The 19,802-nt window shown below is 42.2% G+C and overlaps 1 protein-coding gene across 3 annotated transcripts in view; it reads right to left on the bottom strand.

Moving 5' to 3' along the window:
* Positions 1–4,571: 4,571 nt before the first annotated feature.
* Positions 4,572–19,802, bottom strand: part of LOC107568574 (homeobox protein Meis2-like) — a 63,086-nt gene continuing 47,855 nt past the window's right edge. For 2 of the 3 annotated variants that reach the window (XM_016254539.1, XM_016254538.1), the window contains exons 10-13: positions 8,714–8,772; positions 7,855–7,965; positions 7,234–7,319; positions 4,572–5,114 (exon numbers count right to left, since the gene is read on the bottom strand). In XM_016254539.1, coding sequence (XP_016110025.1) covers positions 7,261–7,319; positions 7,855–7,965; positions 8,714–8,772 — 229 coding nt within the window. In that variant the 3' untranslated portion in view covers positions 4,572–5,114; positions 7,234–7,260. The remainder of the gene's footprint in view (positions 5,115–7,233; positions 7,320–7,854; positions 7,966–8,713; positions 8,773–19,802) is intronic. The other variant, XM_016254540.1, reaches the window with a different exon arrangement.

Here is a 19,802-nt window from a genome sequence, read left to right as displayed (position 1 = left end):
CACACACACACACTCACACACTCTCACTCTCACACACACTCACACACACACACTCACACACTCTCTCTCACACACACTCACACACTCTCACTCTCACACACACACAGACACACACACACTCACACACACACAGACACACATTCACACACTCTCTCACACACACACACACTCTCACTCTCACACACACACACACACACACTCTCTCTCTCTCACACACACACACACTCACACACACTCTCTCTCTCTCTCTCACACTCACACACACTCACACACACTCTCTCTCTCTCTCTCACACTCACACACACTCACACACACTCTCTCTCTCTCTCTCACACTCACACACACTCACACACACTCTCTCTCTCTCTCTCACACTCACACACACTCACACACACTCTCTCTCTCTCTCTCACACTCACACACACTCACACACACTCTCTCTCTCTCTCTCACACACACACACACACACACACACATATACAGCCTTTCTGTCTGACTTTTGACAAGCACACCGCTTTATTTAGTTATTATTTATTTCGCCTGTTTTTCAGTAAAATAGCTTATATATTTTTTGTTCCGTAGTCCCTGAAAAAAAAGTGCATTTCAGAGATTAATATTTTTGCTCCTCCGTCTCTAATGACTCATTATTTAATTTAAAAACCTTTAATTCGATCAAACACTGATGAAAATCCCGCAGAAATGTATACGGCCTTTTTGTACTTCTGTTATTTATTATTATTATTATTGTTATTATTATTATTGCCATATGCAAGAACAATAGAAATACCCTGAGTTCAATGATAAATGCTGTTTGTGTGACGTCAGATCTTCATCAGTGATCAACATTAATTATGTCCAGTAAATTAACCTATATAAAATAAAGCATTTTCTGTCAAGAAATATAATAATAATAGTAATGAAAGGTAAAATAATAATAGGAAATAAGCCTAAACAAAAAAATAATTATAACTATATAATAATACTCACATTAATAATAGCTAGTATTATTTGCAGAATGTATGTTTATCTGACAGTAGCTGCCATAAATTATGTGCGCGTAATGTTGAACCCGCTCATCACGTGCTTTATGTATTTTTGCTGTATTTATTGTTTTAAAATCGTCTTTGTCATCGGTGTGAAACTAAATACGAAAAAAATACAAATATCCTTTTTTTTGACGTGCTGACGACATTAAATCTTCAGTTATGAATTATCAGTGAGGCTTCTGTCAGATGAGCGTGAGGTATGAGAATCTGTGTTTGCTGTGCTTTGAGCTGAAGATATGCAGATCCACTGATGCAGGCTTTGTGTACTCTGCTCACTGTTTCTAAATGAAGAACAGAAGGAAGAGAAAGAGTGAGAGGGAGAGCTATTATTCCCCTGCATGTGCTTTATTGATCAGTGACTGTGAGCTAATGTCATTATCCTCATCAATAGAGAATCACTGTGATGCTGACAGTGATTAATGATCAGGGGCCTCTGCGCGTGACCCCCGGGGCCCACAGTCACACACACACACACACACACACACACACACACACACACACACACACACACACACACACGCAGCAGATGCCGCTTCAGCTGGAACACGGGCTCTGCTTTATATGTGATCTAATCAAGAGTCGGGTTCCTCGGCGGTGTGTGAGAAACGATCCGATCACTGCTGCAGACTTCACCTGCTCGTTTTCTGCTGTTTACTGCGAACAGTTCTTCTGCTTCTGTGTTCTTGCATTCAATCCCGTGACTCTGACATGATGATGATGATGATGGTGATGATGAAGGCCGGATCATCCATCATTCCTGTCACAGGCGCAGTTCAATCCACCTCCTGTCCCTTATTAATATTCAGATCAGCTCACAATGATGCCGCCCTTCCTTTCACTTCTCCTCCTGTCTTGTTCTTTCAGCATATCTTTTAGAATTTCAAAAAGAATTATTTGCACGTCCGTTTTCTCGAATGAACAGGCATTAAAATGATATTTGTTCGTTTGTGATTCTTGGTGAATAAATAGCCTACACTTAAATACATACAATAAATGTATAGAATTAAATTGCGCAGCGCTAATGAAAACAGCGCAAAACGCAGCTCTTTATTTTTTTTATTCATATAGATCTGCAGGAGATGTTTAATGTGGCGATGAAATCTCTCACGCGACTGCAGACTGCTGGATATTTACTTGCAGTGATATATTTTCGAATGCTATTATTTAGTAAATTAATAATTACCGCTGGTATGATTTTAAATGATTAATAACCTGCTGTAATTCGGCTTTTTTACAGCTAATGAAGAGCCTGCTGCTTTGGGGAAATAAAGACGTCTGCTCTCTTTCACGCATCGAGCGCTCAAACGAAGCCTTCAGGACATATTCAGAAAAACATATTACACATGCAAGTATTGAAGAAAGACTAACTTTCACATCAAGCTCTTGAAACGTTTGCATTACATTCACATTTTCCTGGAAAAGAGTTTTAATGTTTAGCGCGTTTTATTCGTTGCTTTTATTGCGCACGTGAGCGTCCTCGTTACTGTAATCGCCATTCATCATTTTACTAGTGTGTATAAATGCTGTTTGTAACAATAATGATAATAATAGTGATGCTGTGCCGTGGCGCAGCGCGTGTAGTGTGAACGAGGCGCCAGCAGGAGGCGCCGCGGAGACTCGAACCCCGTCAGTCTCACTCAGTCTGTGGGACGCACCCTGCACATGTGCCCCCTTAAACCCCAATCTGCCCCAACATCTTCAGTGCAGGATCGGATTTAGAGAACATTAACACGCCACGATCCTTTACACGACAACAATAGGCTGCTGAAAAACTGTCCGAATTCTTTCTAAGCTTATTAAACAAGAATAATGCATTAAATATGAGCTATTATGTATTACAGATTTGATGTCATTTCCATGTGCAACACACTGTACAGCACACAAGAATACCAAAATCAAAAATGAAATATTTATTACAGCATTTGTGACTGAACACCTTCGACACATCACGCCACAGTCCTCATACAAGTATTGAATGTATTTCTGACAAAGCTCGAGGGAGAGTATTTCATCTTCTAGTGGAGCACGTGCTGAGAAAGGAAGGACAGAACAATATCAATGCCACAGCAGATCTCAAACTAGCAAAAACATTCGTCTTCAGTTGAGGTAAACACATAGAATATCTAACATGAAACAATTCATAGACTGAACTCTGTACGAAGTTTCTTACAATGTTGTCTCAGCTTCTCACCGAGCTTTGAGTTCATAATTTAAGTTTTTTTTTCATCCTTTTAAAGTTGTTCACCGCGTCTCTGTTGTGTGTGCCACAGGATCACGTGTCGGTATCGGCAGATATATCGATCCCCAGACGTTCAACTGCTGCAGGATGGATACACGTCCTTCATAAGGCTCTTACTCTGAGAGTCCGAGATACAAAATTAATAATAATAATAATAATAATAATAAAAACGTATAAAAGCAACACAATCCAGTGCTTGGGCAATTCAAACAAAGAACTTCACCTACAGGGCAACATTCATTCATGGACCAAAAAGAGAAAATGCATGACGGAAAAAGAGGAGGGGTCTCGTGAAGAGAGCGGGCTTCAGTCGGTGCTGTGGTCCGTGACGGGGCGGATTCACCGGCCTCCCGTTACTGCCGCGATCCAGCTCCTCTGCTTCGGGGATCCGCACACACAGTGTGAAAAACAGGCCAACGATTTACTCTAGGACTAGCTCATGAAACATAAAGTGAGTGATGATAAAAATTTACAAGATTTAATTTAGTTTCTATGCTTTTATACTACAGTAGTTTGAACTCTTGGAGTCTCTTTTGTCTTTTTTTTTTCTTTATGATGTGTGTGTGTGTGTGTGTATTTTTAATAAGTTGAAAGATCCTCTGTTGATTTGAACAGACACCCAAGACTTTACAAAGTGTTTCTGTCAGCTCTTGGTCCTCCAGCAACAAAAGTAACAAAATTCACAAGATAAAAAACGATCACAGCTCGTCTGGAATTCCACGTGAAGCTTCGGATACTTCACCACATTCCTTCAAAAACCTTTCGTGGGGTTATTGTCCAGTTCATCCGTGGTGGTATTGGTTGGTTCCCTTCGGTCATTTGGCTGTGGACGCCCACGCCGGTCCAGCAGCGCTGTGGTCAGGGGGTCAGAGGAGTCGTGGTCATTTCTGCTCGAGGGGGGTCTCCGTGCATTAGCATGGCCGCACGGGTCGGAGGGTGACGAGGAGCTCGGTGTGACAAACACAAGAAACGAGGGGCTTTCGGTGGAGGGGGGGTGGGTTGGTGATGCCATGCTCATGCCCACAGGACCACGCTGAGGTACGAACTCCCCCGGCACGCCTCGCAGACCTGAGATTCAGAGAAACACACAGTCAGCGGTGCAAGACGAATGCGATCGCAGCTCCCTGATCTAGATTCGGGGATCCGCACACACAGTGTGAAAAACAGGCCAACGATTTACTCTAGGACTAGCTCATGAAACATAAAGTGAGTGATGATAAAAATTTACAAGATTTAATTTAGTTTCTATGCTTTTATACTACAGTAGTTTGAACTCTTGGAGTCTCTTTTGTCTTTTTTTTTTCTTTATGATGTGTGTGTGTGTGTGTGTATTTTTAATAAGTTGAAAGATCCTCTGTTGATTTGAACAGACACCCAAGACTTTACAAAGTGTTTCTGTCAGCTCTTGGTCCTCCAGCAACAAAAGTAACAAAATTCACAAGATAAAAAACGATCACAGCTCGTCTGGAATTCCACGTGAAGCTTCGGATACTTCACCACATTCTCTTTTCCTTCAAAAACCTTTCGTGGGGTTATTGTCCAGTTCATCCGTGGTGGTATTGGTTGGTTCCCTTCGGTCATTGGCTGTGGACGCCCACGCCGGTCCAGCAGCGCTGTGGTCAGGGGGTCAGAGGAGTCGTGGTCATTTCTGCTCGAGGGGGGTCTCCGTGCATTAGCATGGCCGCACGGGTCGGAGGGTGACGAGGAGCTCGGTGTGACAAACACAAGAAACGAGGGGCTTTCGGTGGAGGGGGGGTGGGTTGGTGATGCCATGCTCATGCCCACAGGACCACGCTGAGGTACGAACTCCCCCGGCACGCCTCGCAGACCTGAGATTCAGAGAAACACACAGTCAGCGGTGCAAGACGAATGCGATCGCAGCTCCCTGATCTAGATTCAGGCCACGCGTCTGCAGCCAGTGCGGCTAAAGATATTTCAAACAAAGAGCACACTTGAGCAGAGACGTTTAATAATGGCCTGCATCTCTGCTCGGTGCATCGACTTGTGCACGCGTGTTAGAAGACACCTAGATGTAGCATTCATTTCACTTATCCATCTTCAATCACGTAGCAGAACAATGCATGCATTTTACCTTCTCTGGGAATCGAACCCATGACCTTGGCATTGTGGGCGCAATGCAGAGAAGTGATATGGATCTTGTGGAAACCTCATAATATTAAAATTATCAGCGTTCAGAGTGATCGAATCCCAGACAAAATTGAGTGACAGAACGAGCTGCGCCGCTGCGTACAGATTTGATTTAAGTTCCTTTACCAACTTGCTCAATTATTTAGGGGCTGGCTAACAACACACCGCTCAGGGAACAGTGCAATATCTGCTTATAATACAGGACAAGATCTTACATTGAGCCGTAGACCATAAAGAAAACGGCGAGGACAGATGCGTGTGTAGAATCAGTGCTGGTGAAATGCATTTGTAGCACTGAGCTGCTGAAGCCGAACAGTTCACAGAAGTGCAATTGACATGCAGGACACCAGTGCTTTGTAACGTGACCCCAGGGGCATTAAAAACAGTAATTTAAAGGAGGGGGACGGGGTCACTCCAAGGTCATCAGGCACTCACTGCCCATTCCTATAACACCGTATGTCGCAATTAAAGAACAGCGCAGGCCAAGTATTTGAGAAGAAACTGCACACATTCTCCACACACTCATCAGACATGCAAAGCGATCCGTTAAATACATAACCTGCAGCTCTTCCCTTTAAATTTGCAGCAGACGTGTGTGACGCTGTAAACCGTCGTCATCTGCATCTTTTAGTAACAGCACACCTCTCTAAGCGTGCTCCATCGCCAATCATAATTAAACAGCAAATACGGCATATTGTGTGTGTGCGTAATCGAATCAGAGATGGCTAATATTCCTCTGTATTAAGCTATTAATCTAATTGCTCATGATGCATAAAATATGTTATGTAATTAAACAGTCTCAAAATTATCCCGCGCCGCATTAAAAATTACCCAAGCCGAGCAAATGTTATCTCTGCGGCTGTTTTAGGGAACACGCTCGCCACGTTTCAGAGCCTATTAACGAGGTGGGGGCTTCGTCACAGCATCGCTATGGTGACCTACAGGAAACTGCCGTCTATTTACATATAAAGGGTTCTTTTAATCAAGCAAAGTGTTATTACATTGAGGCTCATTGAGCAGGAAGTAGAGGTGTTAAATAAAATCTTCTCTGCCCTGCCACCTTTGGGACGCCGTACGTCTTGATTTCTCAAATGTCAGTGGCGCGGCGCCGGCGGGCAGCGTAATGGGCGTCTTAATCAGACGAGGAGATCTCTGCGTTTACATGCGGTCGTGCGTCTTTAATGCCATCCTCCCATAGCCCACGCGCTCCCTTCTGCAGATATTCCCATTCCCTCCGTTCCCAGTAAAAAAGAAAAGACACGCGGCTTCCCCCGGTGAAGGATGGCTGTGTCACCCGCCATCTCTATATCTCTCTCCGGGAGCGTAATGTACTGCACTGCTCCCGTCTTTGCATATAAGATAATTTGGGCATCAATCCTTCCCCTGACGGATTTATGTCACTCTGAGGACAGTTTCACTTCTCCTTTTTTATCGCTTCACTGGAGCCCGCTTAATTTCACCCCGTCATATTCTACCCCAGGAGATGTTATTTTTTTCCCCCAAATGTCCAACATTTGCATTGGCCGCATGAGACGTGGAGCGCGGCACCGCTGCAGCGATAAATAAATTCCACTTTAGTGCTTTTCTGCCTTGTTTTTTTTCTAGGCCGTCCAGGAAACATCGCACGACCCGCGTCTCACCTGACTCTTTCTGCTGCCCTGATATTTAGCAATCACAGGCCGGCCGTAAAGAGGAGCGTCTATGGTGTTATTTTGGGCTTTCAGGGGAATTCTGACAGGAAACGGACAGGAAAGCTCTTGAAAGAAAGGCAAGGGAAGAAAAGAGTCCCAGTGTACTTACTTCCCCCTTTTCTTTACTGTACAGCTGTTACATGTAGTGCCACTGGCCATCCATGCCCATATTCATGCCCATGCCACTCATAGGACCTGCAGAGACAAACAGCACAGACAATCAGTGCCCAGCAGAGCCCAACGTCCCAAACACACACGAGAAGAGCAAAATGACAACAAGGTCCTGCTCAGAGATTGCTCAGGTAAGGAGTTTATGATTTTGTCTTCCTAAACTTTAGTTAAAATTGATATGGATAGCAGCCAAGATGATCATCTGAAGAGAGAGGAGTCTTTTGAGTGCAATCTTCTGAGCAGTCTGAGATATTTTTTCTCCTGAATCTCACTCTATGCGAGACACCTGAGATTACTGGAAGAGAAACATTTAAGAACCAGGAGGCCCCAATTTACTAAGAGTGTCCAATCCTGCTCCTGGAGGTCAACTGTCCTGCAGAGTTCAGCTCCAACTCTGATCAAACACACCTTAACCAGCTAGTCAAGGTCATCAGGATTACTAGAAACCTCCAGGCAGGACAGGTTGTGACATTGGCCTTTCCGGAGCAGAATTGGACACCCCTGGTCTAAAAGAACCAGAGAAGATGTTGAAGAGATCTCAGAGGTGACTGCATCTCACCTGCCGGCCGGATGCCCATGTGTTGCTGTCCGTCCAGCACAAAGCTGCCCATGGGCTGCCCCTCCGGACTGTACGCCGCTCCCTGGCTCACTGAAGGATCAAGAAGAAAACCTGAGTGAAGTCAAACGTGGACACCAGGGGAAGAAGAGAGAAGACACACCAGACAATCAGCGATTATCCCAGCAGCAGCCCAAACACAATCAGCCACACACACACACGCCATTCTCCAACGTATGCATCAACAGGACAAGAGAAGGTTACGTCAACATAACTGTCCAGCAGCACTGAATGATGTCTATCTCTTGACTTGCTTCACTGGTCTTGGGTTCAGGAGATCATAGCGTGTCAGAGATCTAGAAACCACACACTGGTACTAAAGCTGTCGATGGAACTGTGCATGAAGATCTGCATCTACATTCATCAGTAAAAACACCACTGCTATATGACCTGTACATTTCATTCAGATGCTTACTGTTTATCCTCACTGCGGAAATCCTAATAAATTCATTTGTGCAATCTCTTACTCAAATCATCACAACTTCAGAAAGCCATCAATAACTCAAAAACTACAGAATTTCCCTTATGTGAACTCCTGAATGCTTATTGCAAATCGCTTTCTAATGTACCATAACACAAAGGGAAACGGTGAAACGCTCCCGAATTACTGTAAAGTTCTCCTGTGGCCAATTAGCACTGAGATGCACTAATGTCCCTCTAACCAGCGAGATGGAGAAACAACCAATTAGATTCAATCTGCTCTCATTGGAGCGTAGACACGGGAGAGACGTGCTCAAGGACTCTCAAGTGAGACACAAACAGTGTTGAGAACATCAGAGAAGATCAGATGGCTCAGATTTACCTGCTCGATTTGACTGGTCAATCATGGGCTGCACTATTCTTCTTCTGGCATTAATGAACCTGCAAACAGAAGAAACACAAGACCCATTACATCACCTGCCATCACAAACTCAACATGTGGCTGATATTAAACACTTAGTATTAGTAGCATTAGCAGTTAGCAGTACTGTACTACTTGAAGATCAATTCTGGAGCATTTAGACTCGGCCTGGAGTTGGATTCGAATGAGCTGGTCTCGGCCAATCATAAAATATATGGTCTTGGACTTGAGATGGACTCGTCTCGTCTACTCGAGTACTGCCAGTCCAGATAAACCAGAAAACAACATACACGCTCAAACTCAGGAGTTCAGGAAGGTTCGTATTTGATGAATTTGAGAATCTGATTCTCTGACTTTAATAAATGAAAGTGTCTGAGTAGTTTATCAAAAAACTCTGCCTGTAAAAAGACAAAACACAAATGAGATCTGGAATGGTTTCTCAAAGACAACAATCAGATAAGTGGAGAAGTCTCCTGCTTCTCAAAACATAATCTCACATGAGATCTCAACAACACGCTCAGATCTGCCAAGCGAGATCACAACCATTTCTCTTCAAATGATCTGAGCTGTTCTCCAGGTTCATTTTAAAGCTCTATACTCTTCTAGAGAAACTTCATCAAACAAGCAACTGAGACTGAGGACCCGCGAGGCACGCATGCTTGCACAAACATTATTCTTCATGTGTTAGCGCTCACAAGGTGTTCAGAAGGAGTCCGAAGTTCGCGATACAAACGGCCCTTTGAGTGGGTCCCCTGCCCCCTGGTAAGGGCCCGTGGCAGGGGTCTCTCTCCTCTCCAGCTGTCTGTAAATGAGCTCCAGGCTTTCAGCAGCTATTGTTATGACAGCAAGGCCATCAATTAGCCTGTCTGAAGTTTTATCACCAGCACGACGGCAAATAAGTGCAGCTCCACAAAACCTCTCCTGCAGCTTTTGAGCGCCGGGCCGCTGGGGTCATCGGGAGGTCAGTGCCAGCCCAGGGAACCGTTTTAATGCGGAATGGGCCGTGTCAAAGGCAAACGGTTGCTCCGCGCCGGGAGAGACCCGTGCTAAAGGAGCGAGCGTTAAAGGTGCCCACATGTGTTTGATATTACAGCGAGGGTTCGGATCATGCTGGGGCTATCCCGCATGAAAGAAGCGGCCGAGCGCACACAGGGCGACTCTAAGGGACCGGTCATTAGATACAAGCAGGACTGGAATCAATTTGAGCTCTAATCTCTCCTGAAGCCGCCGTACATGCTCTTACCTTCCATTAACTTAAATGCCCGCAATCTGTGCTTTCACAATGACATGCTGAAGTTCACTGCACGCACAGCTGGGAAAAGAGGAATAAGTTTGCTTTCTTTGTCTGAAAGACAGGACAGCTGCTAAAGGAGCACTAGCACCGAGCAACCGGCACTCAGATAGCAGATATAAATGAGTGACAGAAGTTTAAATACATGGTGTGTGGGTATCGAGATCATCTGTCACACAAACACACACCTGTACCATTCATCACACACTCACACATTTATTAAATAAACAGCAGTAATTTACTATTGTGATCCATGTGTCCGTCATGTTACCCTGTGGTCAAATATTTGTGTATAATGACAGTAAACTTCCATTTTTTTTTTTAAGAGAAAGATAAAGTAATACTTTTATTCAGCAAGGATGCATTAAAATACATTTATAATGTAACAAAATATTTATATTTCAAATAAATGCTTTTCTTTTGAACTTTCTATTCATACAGTTTCTATTCTATACACGCACGCACGCACACACACACACACGCACACACACACACATACACTCACAGTGTCTGTTTTGCCTCTCCAAACTGTTGCCACAGTAACCCTGCAGGAGCAGCCCAGCAGTGCTACGGCCCCAGAGAGCATTTTATCAGTGTGAGTAAAGCCAATTGAGATTATCAGACCTGCCTCTGATAACAGCTTCACCTCCTCCCATGAGCTGCTAATGGGGTGTGCTTACAACAACACCCGCCAGCACACACACACACACACACACACACTGCATTCTGACCACACGACACCACAAACCCAGGCCTTTATTTCTGTCTACAAATTTTGATTTATATTTTTCACAACACATATGAAATTAAACATACATTTAATGCATACTTAAAATAATGAATTAGTTATAGAGACATAAATCAAATATAAACACACCTAAAATTTACAAACAAAACAAATGTACCAAATACTAAAGATATGCCACAAAAATGGTAAAACATAGTTTACATAAATATTGAACTAATAGGCATTGTGATGATTCAGTACATCTATCTGTTAGACTCCTTACTGAAGCTGCATAAGCTACAGCAGAGGAACTGAACCCTCAGAAACACACACTCAGACACAGACACACTCTCACACACACACACACACACACACACACTCCCCCGCCTGCCGCTGCGCTCCGCATGGGAACCCCATGCTGTCTTCAAACAAATAATTAAAGGAGAGGTTAAGGGTCGCGGCAGGGTCATTTCTCTGGATATGCCACAGAATGTGTCCTTTACTGCCGCTCACTACAAAGACAAACACTCCATGAGACGCAGCACAGAATATTCAATGCTCTGAAGTCCCTCTGACACTCTGTCTGCAAGAGCATGAGAAAACAGTTTTACATTGTGCCACTTTCCACTAATAGGGTCCCATTACCTTTTAAAATAATAAGTCAAACATCATGTTCTTTTGAAGAACTATTAATCTAAGATAAACTAGTCATTAGCATGCAATAACAAGGTAGATTAAAACAAATTGAATATCTGTAATGTCTCTCTAAAATAATGATTTTTGTCTGTTTCTTTTCAGCGGTCTCAACCTTCAGTGAAAACAAACAACAGTCTCATCATAACATAAGCTGTTGAATTGATATATGAAATTCACTGTAGAAACTGTTTACTTATTAACTCATTTTAATTACCCAAAACATAATTTAAAATTAAATACATTTTATATATATATATATTTGCAATAATTTATAATATTTGCACAAAAAACCTTATATTAATTAAATAATCGTATTTGTTTTTTGTTGACTTCGTTCAACAACTCCTTTATTACATTCACTAAAAAACAAACAAACAAAAAAAATACATGTATATATATATATATTTTTTTTTTTTTTTTTTTTTTTCAATCTGTGAGAAATAAAAATACATACAAAAATATTTTTTTTACTACATACTGAATAACAGCTCTATTTAGGCTACATATTCAACCCTGTTCCTTGTGACCCTTTTACTTATTATTTTTATTACAATTGAATATTTTTTAAATTATTTATATATATATATGTGTGTGTGTTGTATAACTGTACTTAGCTCAAATTCTTTTTTTGTACTCTGTTGGTGCAAGTTTTCTTGTCTCCTGGTTTTATAAAGCACATGTGTAATCAGACAGTGCAAACACACATGGACTCAGAACTGCAGGAGGCCACTTGACCTCGCTCGAGCGTGGAGCTGCATCAACATCCACAGACCTCACTACAAACACACGTTCAGCAGCCAAACTCTCGTGAGAGGAGCGACCGACAGACCACGAGTCTCACCGGCCGATCGTGGAATTCCTGACAAAGAGCAGGAGTCACGTGATCAGTGTGTGTGTGTGTGTGTGTGTGAGAGAGAGTGAGTGTGTGTGTGTGTGTGTGAGCCGTGCCGCGCAGCCCTGCTGCCACACATGGTAACGGCCCTGTCGTCAGCATTCCTTTCCTGAAAACCCCAAACCAAACCGCGCTTGCCCGGCCCCGGCCAATCACGCCAGGAGGGTGAGACGAGAGCCCGGCCAATCGGAAACAGGGTCACTGGTTTGACGGGACATTCACGAGCCTCTGAAGCTGCGAGAATTCAAACCCAGCGCACCCGCCTCACCCCGCATCTGCTCGTCAGTAAAAACATCCCATCCTGCCAGAAAAACAGACCCAACCAACCAAAACTAATGAAGTTACTCTTTAATGAGGCTCAAAATCAAATAAATAGATAATGAAATAAACAGAGAAAACAGCGAGGGCTCGAGGGAGGAAGCGGACAGCACCGCCGTCAACTTTGACCTAGGAAGTGTGCGCAGATTAACGCCGGGCGGCACAGGTTTAATCAAAGCAAACAATTCCTCAATTTACACCCACTAACAGGGTCAAACATGTGTCCACAGGCCAAACACACACCAGAGCTGTCTGTCCATTTATCACAGAGAGACAGACTGTCTCTCTCTCTCACTCTCTTCTTTAAGTTAAAACAGGAGTGGTGAGACGAGCATTACCTCACCCGCCGTTTGATTTACTACGAGTGCAAGAGTGGTGTGAGTGTGTGTGTGTGTGTGTGTGTGTGTGTGTGTGTGTGTGTGTGTGTGTGTGTGTGTGAGTGTGTGAGTGTGTGTGTGTCTGTGTGAGTGTGTGTGAGTGTGTGTGTGAGTGTGAGTGTGTGTCTGTGTGTTTACATAGTTTTCTGCGGCGGGAGAGGTAGATTGTTTCTCCCCGTCTGTCTGTCTTCTGTCTGTGTTCTCCAGCTGTCTCACTCTCTGCTGTCTTCGGTGCAGCTCTCGAGGAGGTTTCTGTCTGTCTCTGTGCTCTGGGTTCTGGGGTGCAGAACTCATTAAAACCCTGGTGGAAAACCAGACTCAGACTTATATGTTTGTTTTGCAAACTGGCACGATTTAACGAGCTGCTAATTAAAATAAATCAATAGCACTGCGGCACCGACTCGTCCTCGCTGTTGCTCTCTCTGGATAGTTTTCCTCGGATGGACTTCAGCGTGTTCCCGATCACGTCCCGTACGGACACGACAGGTGGGGATCACAAGCATCCTGAGCAGCATCAACGCACCAATTTTGTTCATAGAAATCGTAGGTTTTCTCTAATTCACTTCGATTGGTCTACGAATGCAAGAAGATGTCCCAGGACGCAATTCCCGACAACAACGTAACTCGCTGCTTAACAACCATAGTATGATGCATTGTTGGAGAAAGTAACTAGCGAGTCATGACTGTTTCCTGAAAACGTAGGAACTTCGCCAATCCTCCGTCATTCGACCCACCGTGATCTGTCATTAATGACGTCAAACAGGCAACTTCCACTAAGTAATCAGCTCGAGATTAAATTAATGTCAGATTATTGCTGTACATAATGCAATCGAGGACTGCTATTTTTGTTCTCTGTTATTTTGTGGTACTAGAGCACATACGCACTCCCTTCCCTTCACTCATATGAAACTTGTATATGCAATGCACTACATTAACCTGCTTATTTTGCTTAAGTGCATGATCTATTTAATTCCACATGTCATTCTAATAAGAAACTCTGCTTCGTACCACAGGTCACACAACTACTGTCTGTGATGCTGTTTGTGAATGTTTGTTGTAACTCTGGATTCAGGAAACACCAAACTGCTGAACTATGTTGGTAACGACAGAATGTGCAACCATAGTAGCTTTTAGGAAACGCACCGCTGATTGGCTGTACGGTGGCAGGCTCTACATGCACTCATATGAAAGCAGTGCTCGGAGACGGCGGAGGGAGTCCGGAGGGTCCGAGTCGACCCCAGCTGTCAGCTGTCCATCAAACACCTGGGCAAGGAAGAGCCGCTTGTTGCTCCTTTGATCCGGCGAGCAGCAGCTGCTGGTTTGTACAGCGAGACTTTGTTCTGGCAGTTCTGCTGTGTCTCTGTCCTGCGGCACAACAGCAGCCAATCTACCACACGAGAAACACCTCCGCTTTCACTGGCTGCATCAGCACGCTCTGACAACTGCGGCAGGTTTGTCTTGGCCCCAGTAAAGCTCACAGACATCTGACGCTGCGTCCTTAAAGACATGATCGTCAGAGCCAAAGACGCCCCGGGCATCAACACACCTGTGTGAGGAGCCCCTCTCTCTCTCTCTCCCTCCTCAGCTCAGGCACCTTTGCTCTGCACTGTTTTAAAGTTGTTTTTGATTATCACAGACGCTCGCCACCGTTCTGACCCGACACGAGGCGTTCTCTCTCCGGGGAGATGCTGGCACTTTGTTTCAGGGTCTCAGGAAAAGGTGCTGTCTCTGTTTTTATTTATTTGATCAGTTTTGTTTGAGTAGTTACTGCAGAATTTCAAGAAATCATTTACATTTATGCATTTGGCAGACACTTTTACCCAATGCAACTCGTATTGCATTCAGGGTATAAATTTGATCAGTTCATGCAAAGCCACAAGCATGATCTACTGTTTGAGCTACAGGAATGCTGGAAGAAATCAGACTGTCCTACCTCAAATCCAAAGTGCTGTAACTACTATGGACACTGGAGACATCTATAATGGTGTCCCATCTAATATGTAGAGTATATATATATATGTGTCATTTATGCCTTTGGCAGACACTTTTATCCAAAGCAATTTACATTGCATTTAATGTATACATTTACATTTGATCTTGCTTTCCCTGGGAATCGAACCTGTGACCGTCACGTTACTAGCCCATTCTTTACTGTTTGAGCGTCAGGAAAGCCTGTATTGAAATTATTACGCATATTCATAAATATGAGCCTACAGCATTGCACAGTACAATAGTTATTTATCATTACTACCCCTAAACCAAGTGTAATTAGAAACTGAATTAAACATAAATTATTGTCACAGTGATTTGGATCATCATTTGGAATATATAAATGCAAAATCTGCACTGTAAAAAAAAAACAATTTTCAAAGCTGTAAATATAGATTATTGGAGTATGATACTATTTCAGATGTTCAGATGTTTTTTTATTAACTGTGTTACTTCTCAGTAATTATTTGTGTAATTTACTAGCAGTTTCAGAGTGAAAATGGTTTCGAAGTAAATCCTACACTAATTGTTTTTCAGTCTTCACATAGTCTGCATTTTCTCAAAAGAAGCATAAATTATTTTTGTTTTCAAATAATTGTTTAAATGTAACAGTGATGACGTAAAAATGACTTTTTCCCCCCTCTCACACGAGGGTAACGCTGGTTAATGTGGAGTGTAAGTTACGCTGCAGGGCACCTGCGCCCGAGATCTGCCCGTCATCAGTGAAACCTCTCAATTAACCTCCTTTCACTTACGGCCGCCTGCGAGGACTCTGTCATTACCCTCCACACCCCGTCACCCCATTCAGTCTCAGAATCAGCCCGCTCTCTCAGACGCTGTAGGGGCCCGCTCTGTCTGTCTGTCTCTCTGCTCCAGAGACCCGTCTCTCGCCGTGTGGAAGCTGATAACGAGAGACAAGAGCTCACTGGAGTGTCCACTGAGAGATAGTCACAGAGACATTTAAACGGCCTGCTTTTATATATTTTTCTCGAGTCGGTGTGTGTGAAGACGGTTTGGAGCAAGTCCAGTGTTTGTGTGTCGTGTTCTGGCATCATTTCTGCTGCTGCTTCATCCAGAACATCTCGGCTCGCTGGCACGACACGCTTCAGTAAACAAACCTGAAGCATTCATTTATGATAGCGCTGCTGCCGTGGAGCTCACGGCACGGGCCATAAATTGATTTTTAGGAAAACTGATCTTGGATAAGAGGACGGCATTAGAGGCTTGTGTTTGAGACTGGAAGAGTGAATAAGAGAGACGTGATCAGGTTTGGAGTCTCACACCCAAAAGCACTGGTTGATGCCTCATTATTTTTGTTAAAGTTCAAAGTTCAAGGGTTTCCAATGTTACTATAGAAAAAAATTAAACCTACATTTTCCTTTTAGGAAATATGTTTATCAAAAACTACAAGCTGGTGTCATACTGACTTTCAGCTTCACTTAGGCTAAATCTGCAACCCTGTTATACATCAGCGCCTTTATTTATTTAATATTAAATTAATTGGTTATTTGTTTATACTTAAAATAACAAAATGACATATTGGCTGTGAACAAAATCACACACACACCCAAACACAAGTATTCAGAAGTATTCAGACAATCCCCAAATTTTGGTTGCAAATATTGCAACCTTATATAACTTCTTTTTTGTTTTATTAAGAAATGTAATGTTTTTCACAAATACAAGCTGGTGCCAGATTCAGTGACAGCTTCATTTTTGCAAAATCTGCAACTCTGTTACCCATTAGTGCCCTTATTGACTTTTTATTTATTACATTTTAATTAATTTATTGTTTACTTGTTTTGAAGCTGCTTTGAAACAGTCTGTATTGTATAAAGCACTATAAAAAAAATAAAGATGTAAATGCATGAAAATAACAAAATCACAGCTGAAAAAATCACAACCTTATATAACATAATAAATACATTTTCTTATGGGAAATAATAAGTTTACAACAGATAACGAAAACTGCAACACTGTTAATTATTAGCACCCTTATTTTTTATCTATACTTATATATTTATATAATTTTAAATAATTCAAAATGTGTGTTTTTTATTTCAAGAAAATATCTATTAATCCCAGCTTTGCAAACTTGCAACCTTATATGACATTAATAATAAATATTATAAATTAACCCACTTGTTCACCTTCTGCTCTCAGATGCTTCTCTTTCTTCAGTCTTTCTCGATTTGTTTCCCCCTCAAAACAAAACGTGCCACCCCAGAACATGAAAGCCTTTCACTCGTTTCACCCCAAAATGACTTGAGACATTCAGTTCTGTTCAGTCTCTGAAAAAAAGCTATAATTAATGCACACACACACACAGTAACAATTATATTTAAAAAATTGTTTTCATAGCAATATCTGGCAACACTGGTCGCCGGCACTTAAACTGACAGTAATCGAAAAAGCACTAACCATTAAGAACACTAGCCATTAAGAAGTCTATGCTATTTCTTTCAGTATAGTAGTTACATTTTCACAAAGTCATGCTAAAAACATTCATACGAGCAAGTTATTATCTATATAGCAATGGTTATTAATGAAAACTATAACTAATATGTATTGTTGCATGAATAATAAACAACTAATAAAATTATCCACCTCTAAGCTATAGTAAAGTATAAACAAATTTTGATGCAATAAACATGGTATAATTGTGGTACAATGTTCAACCCTCCAAAACAGATAAAACATCTTTCACAAACATCTACATGTCTGTCTCTAAAGTGTTTAGTGTACATAATGAGCAAGTAACCAGTAAAGTAACGCTTTACTTTTTAATTTACAAGAGAATATCTTATGATCTTATAATAATGAGTTACTTTTCAAATAAGTAATGCAAGTTACTTTTTTTTTCCAATGTATTGATTGACAGCTCTGGTGTCGCCATGCTGAGAGAAATCAGAAGATGTTACTGTAGTTCTGAAATAAATATGAATATGCATTAATTCATCTCACTCACAAAAAAAACCCGCACAGATTCAGTATTCCTATATGTATATGCAACTCAGAATAGGATGCAAACCTGCAATAATTAAATCTTAAACAACACAAATATGCTTTATGTATTTAATCCCATTCTATTTGCTTCTGTCCTTCGATGATGCAGTTCAAGCGTACTAATAAGCACTAATTCCTCTAGATGAACATCTGTGTGTCTTTGTTTATTGCTGAAGTGTGTTGAAATGTCTTCTTCTGTATTCTACTGTACTTTCCCTTCAGCCTGAGGCGCATTCATTTCACTTCTGGTGTGAAAAGGCTTTTATATTTGCCAAAAATATAACTTTTTTATTTTAAAAACAAACAAGCAAGCCCTGTCCAGATTTAAAAAGTAACGCAAAAGTAACGTACCGCATTACTTTCCATAAAAAGTGACTAAGTAACGTAATTAGTTACTTTTTTATGGAGTAACGCAACATTGTAATGCATTACTTTTAAAAGTAACTTTCCTCAACACTGATAAGGAGTTGTATTTGTAGGGGTTATTACAGCACAATTCTTAACCCCACCCCAGACCTCACTAATTTTCAAACCCTGGCTACAGCCATGAAACTAACATTAACAAAGGTTGATAGATGCTGTAAAAAAACACATTGCTCATAGTTAATGTTAACTAATGTTTGGTCCTTTTTTGTTCATTTTTTCAAGCCATTTTGCTTCTCAAGTAAATGTTTCTCGATTTAAGGATGTTAAGATGTTTGTACTGGAAAACAAGACAAAGATAGTGAGGAAGAACATTGTTGCAGTCGCGCTGTTTGACTGTCTCTCTTGCTCTAAGCGCAGTGTTTTCTGGTTCTCTGTCTCTGCAGGAGTTTTCCTCTCTCAGCTGAACGGGGTTCCTGTGACGAGGATCTTTCTGATTTGGCCTAAATGTGCAACATTCAGACTAGTGTGCCAAAAGCGGATGGGTGCTCTGGCGCTACGAGAGATATCAGATCAAATGAAGCTGGAGCGGGGGGTGAGGGTGGCACTTGGGAACCAACAACTGAGTCAATTCTGCTAATTAACTGCCAATTAGCGGTCCCTAAATGCAAGCGATGCTGACGATGTTCTCTGCCAGCAGCTCGCGCCGCCACTCATCTCCACTCGTCCTCTTGAGCGGTATATTTAGAAAGAGCGGCCGCGAGACTCCAGAAAAAGACTGGACGCTCTCATCTAGGTCAAAGTTAAATGGATAACCAGTATTTTCAGTCGTGTGTAACACACAGACAGACAGACGGTGTGTGTGCGAGGGCAGATCTGTGTGTTTAAACTCAACGCTCCAAACTTTCCCATGCTCTGAGGAGGAAAATCAAACATCTTCACAGGCCAGCTTATACTTTTTACATCACATTTGGAAAATATTAAGCCATTATTCTGAATTTCATAACAGCCAGTCGTGCCAAGTGAAAGGGTCATAAAAAACATAAAGCTGATCTGCTTGTTTGTGCCTCATTTGAGTTCAGGGAGAGAGAGAGAGAGTTTTGAAACCCTTTCTCCAGTCGTCTCAGTATAAGCAGACTAGGATGAATCCTTCATGATTCATATAAAGACTAATACAGAGCCAAAGACTGGACACCAGCAGAGATGGTTCAGTCTGAGACGCCTCAGCTTTAGATGCTGAGGCACAACTGGTGAAGCAACAACAGATGACCAATAATGACACAAATACAGAGAGAGAGAGAATGTGTGTGTGTGTGTGTGTGTGTGTGTGTATGTGTGTGTGTGTGTGTGTGTGTGTGTGTATGTGTGTGTGTGTGTGTGTGTGTGTGTGT

This window comes from Sinocyclocheilus grahami, unplaced genomic scaffold (genome assembly GCF_001515645.1).
Source record: "Sinocyclocheilus grahami isolate Dianchi unplaced genomic scaffold, SAMN03320097.WGS_v1.1 scaffold1258.1, whole genome shotgun sequence".
Taxonomy (NCBI): Eukaryota; Metazoa; Chordata; class Actinopteri; order Cypriniformes; family Cyprinidae; genus Sinocyclocheilus; species Sinocyclocheilus grahami.
The sequence above is the reverse complement of the archived record's forward strand: the minus strand, read 5'-3'. Positions and strand labels throughout refer to the sequence as shown.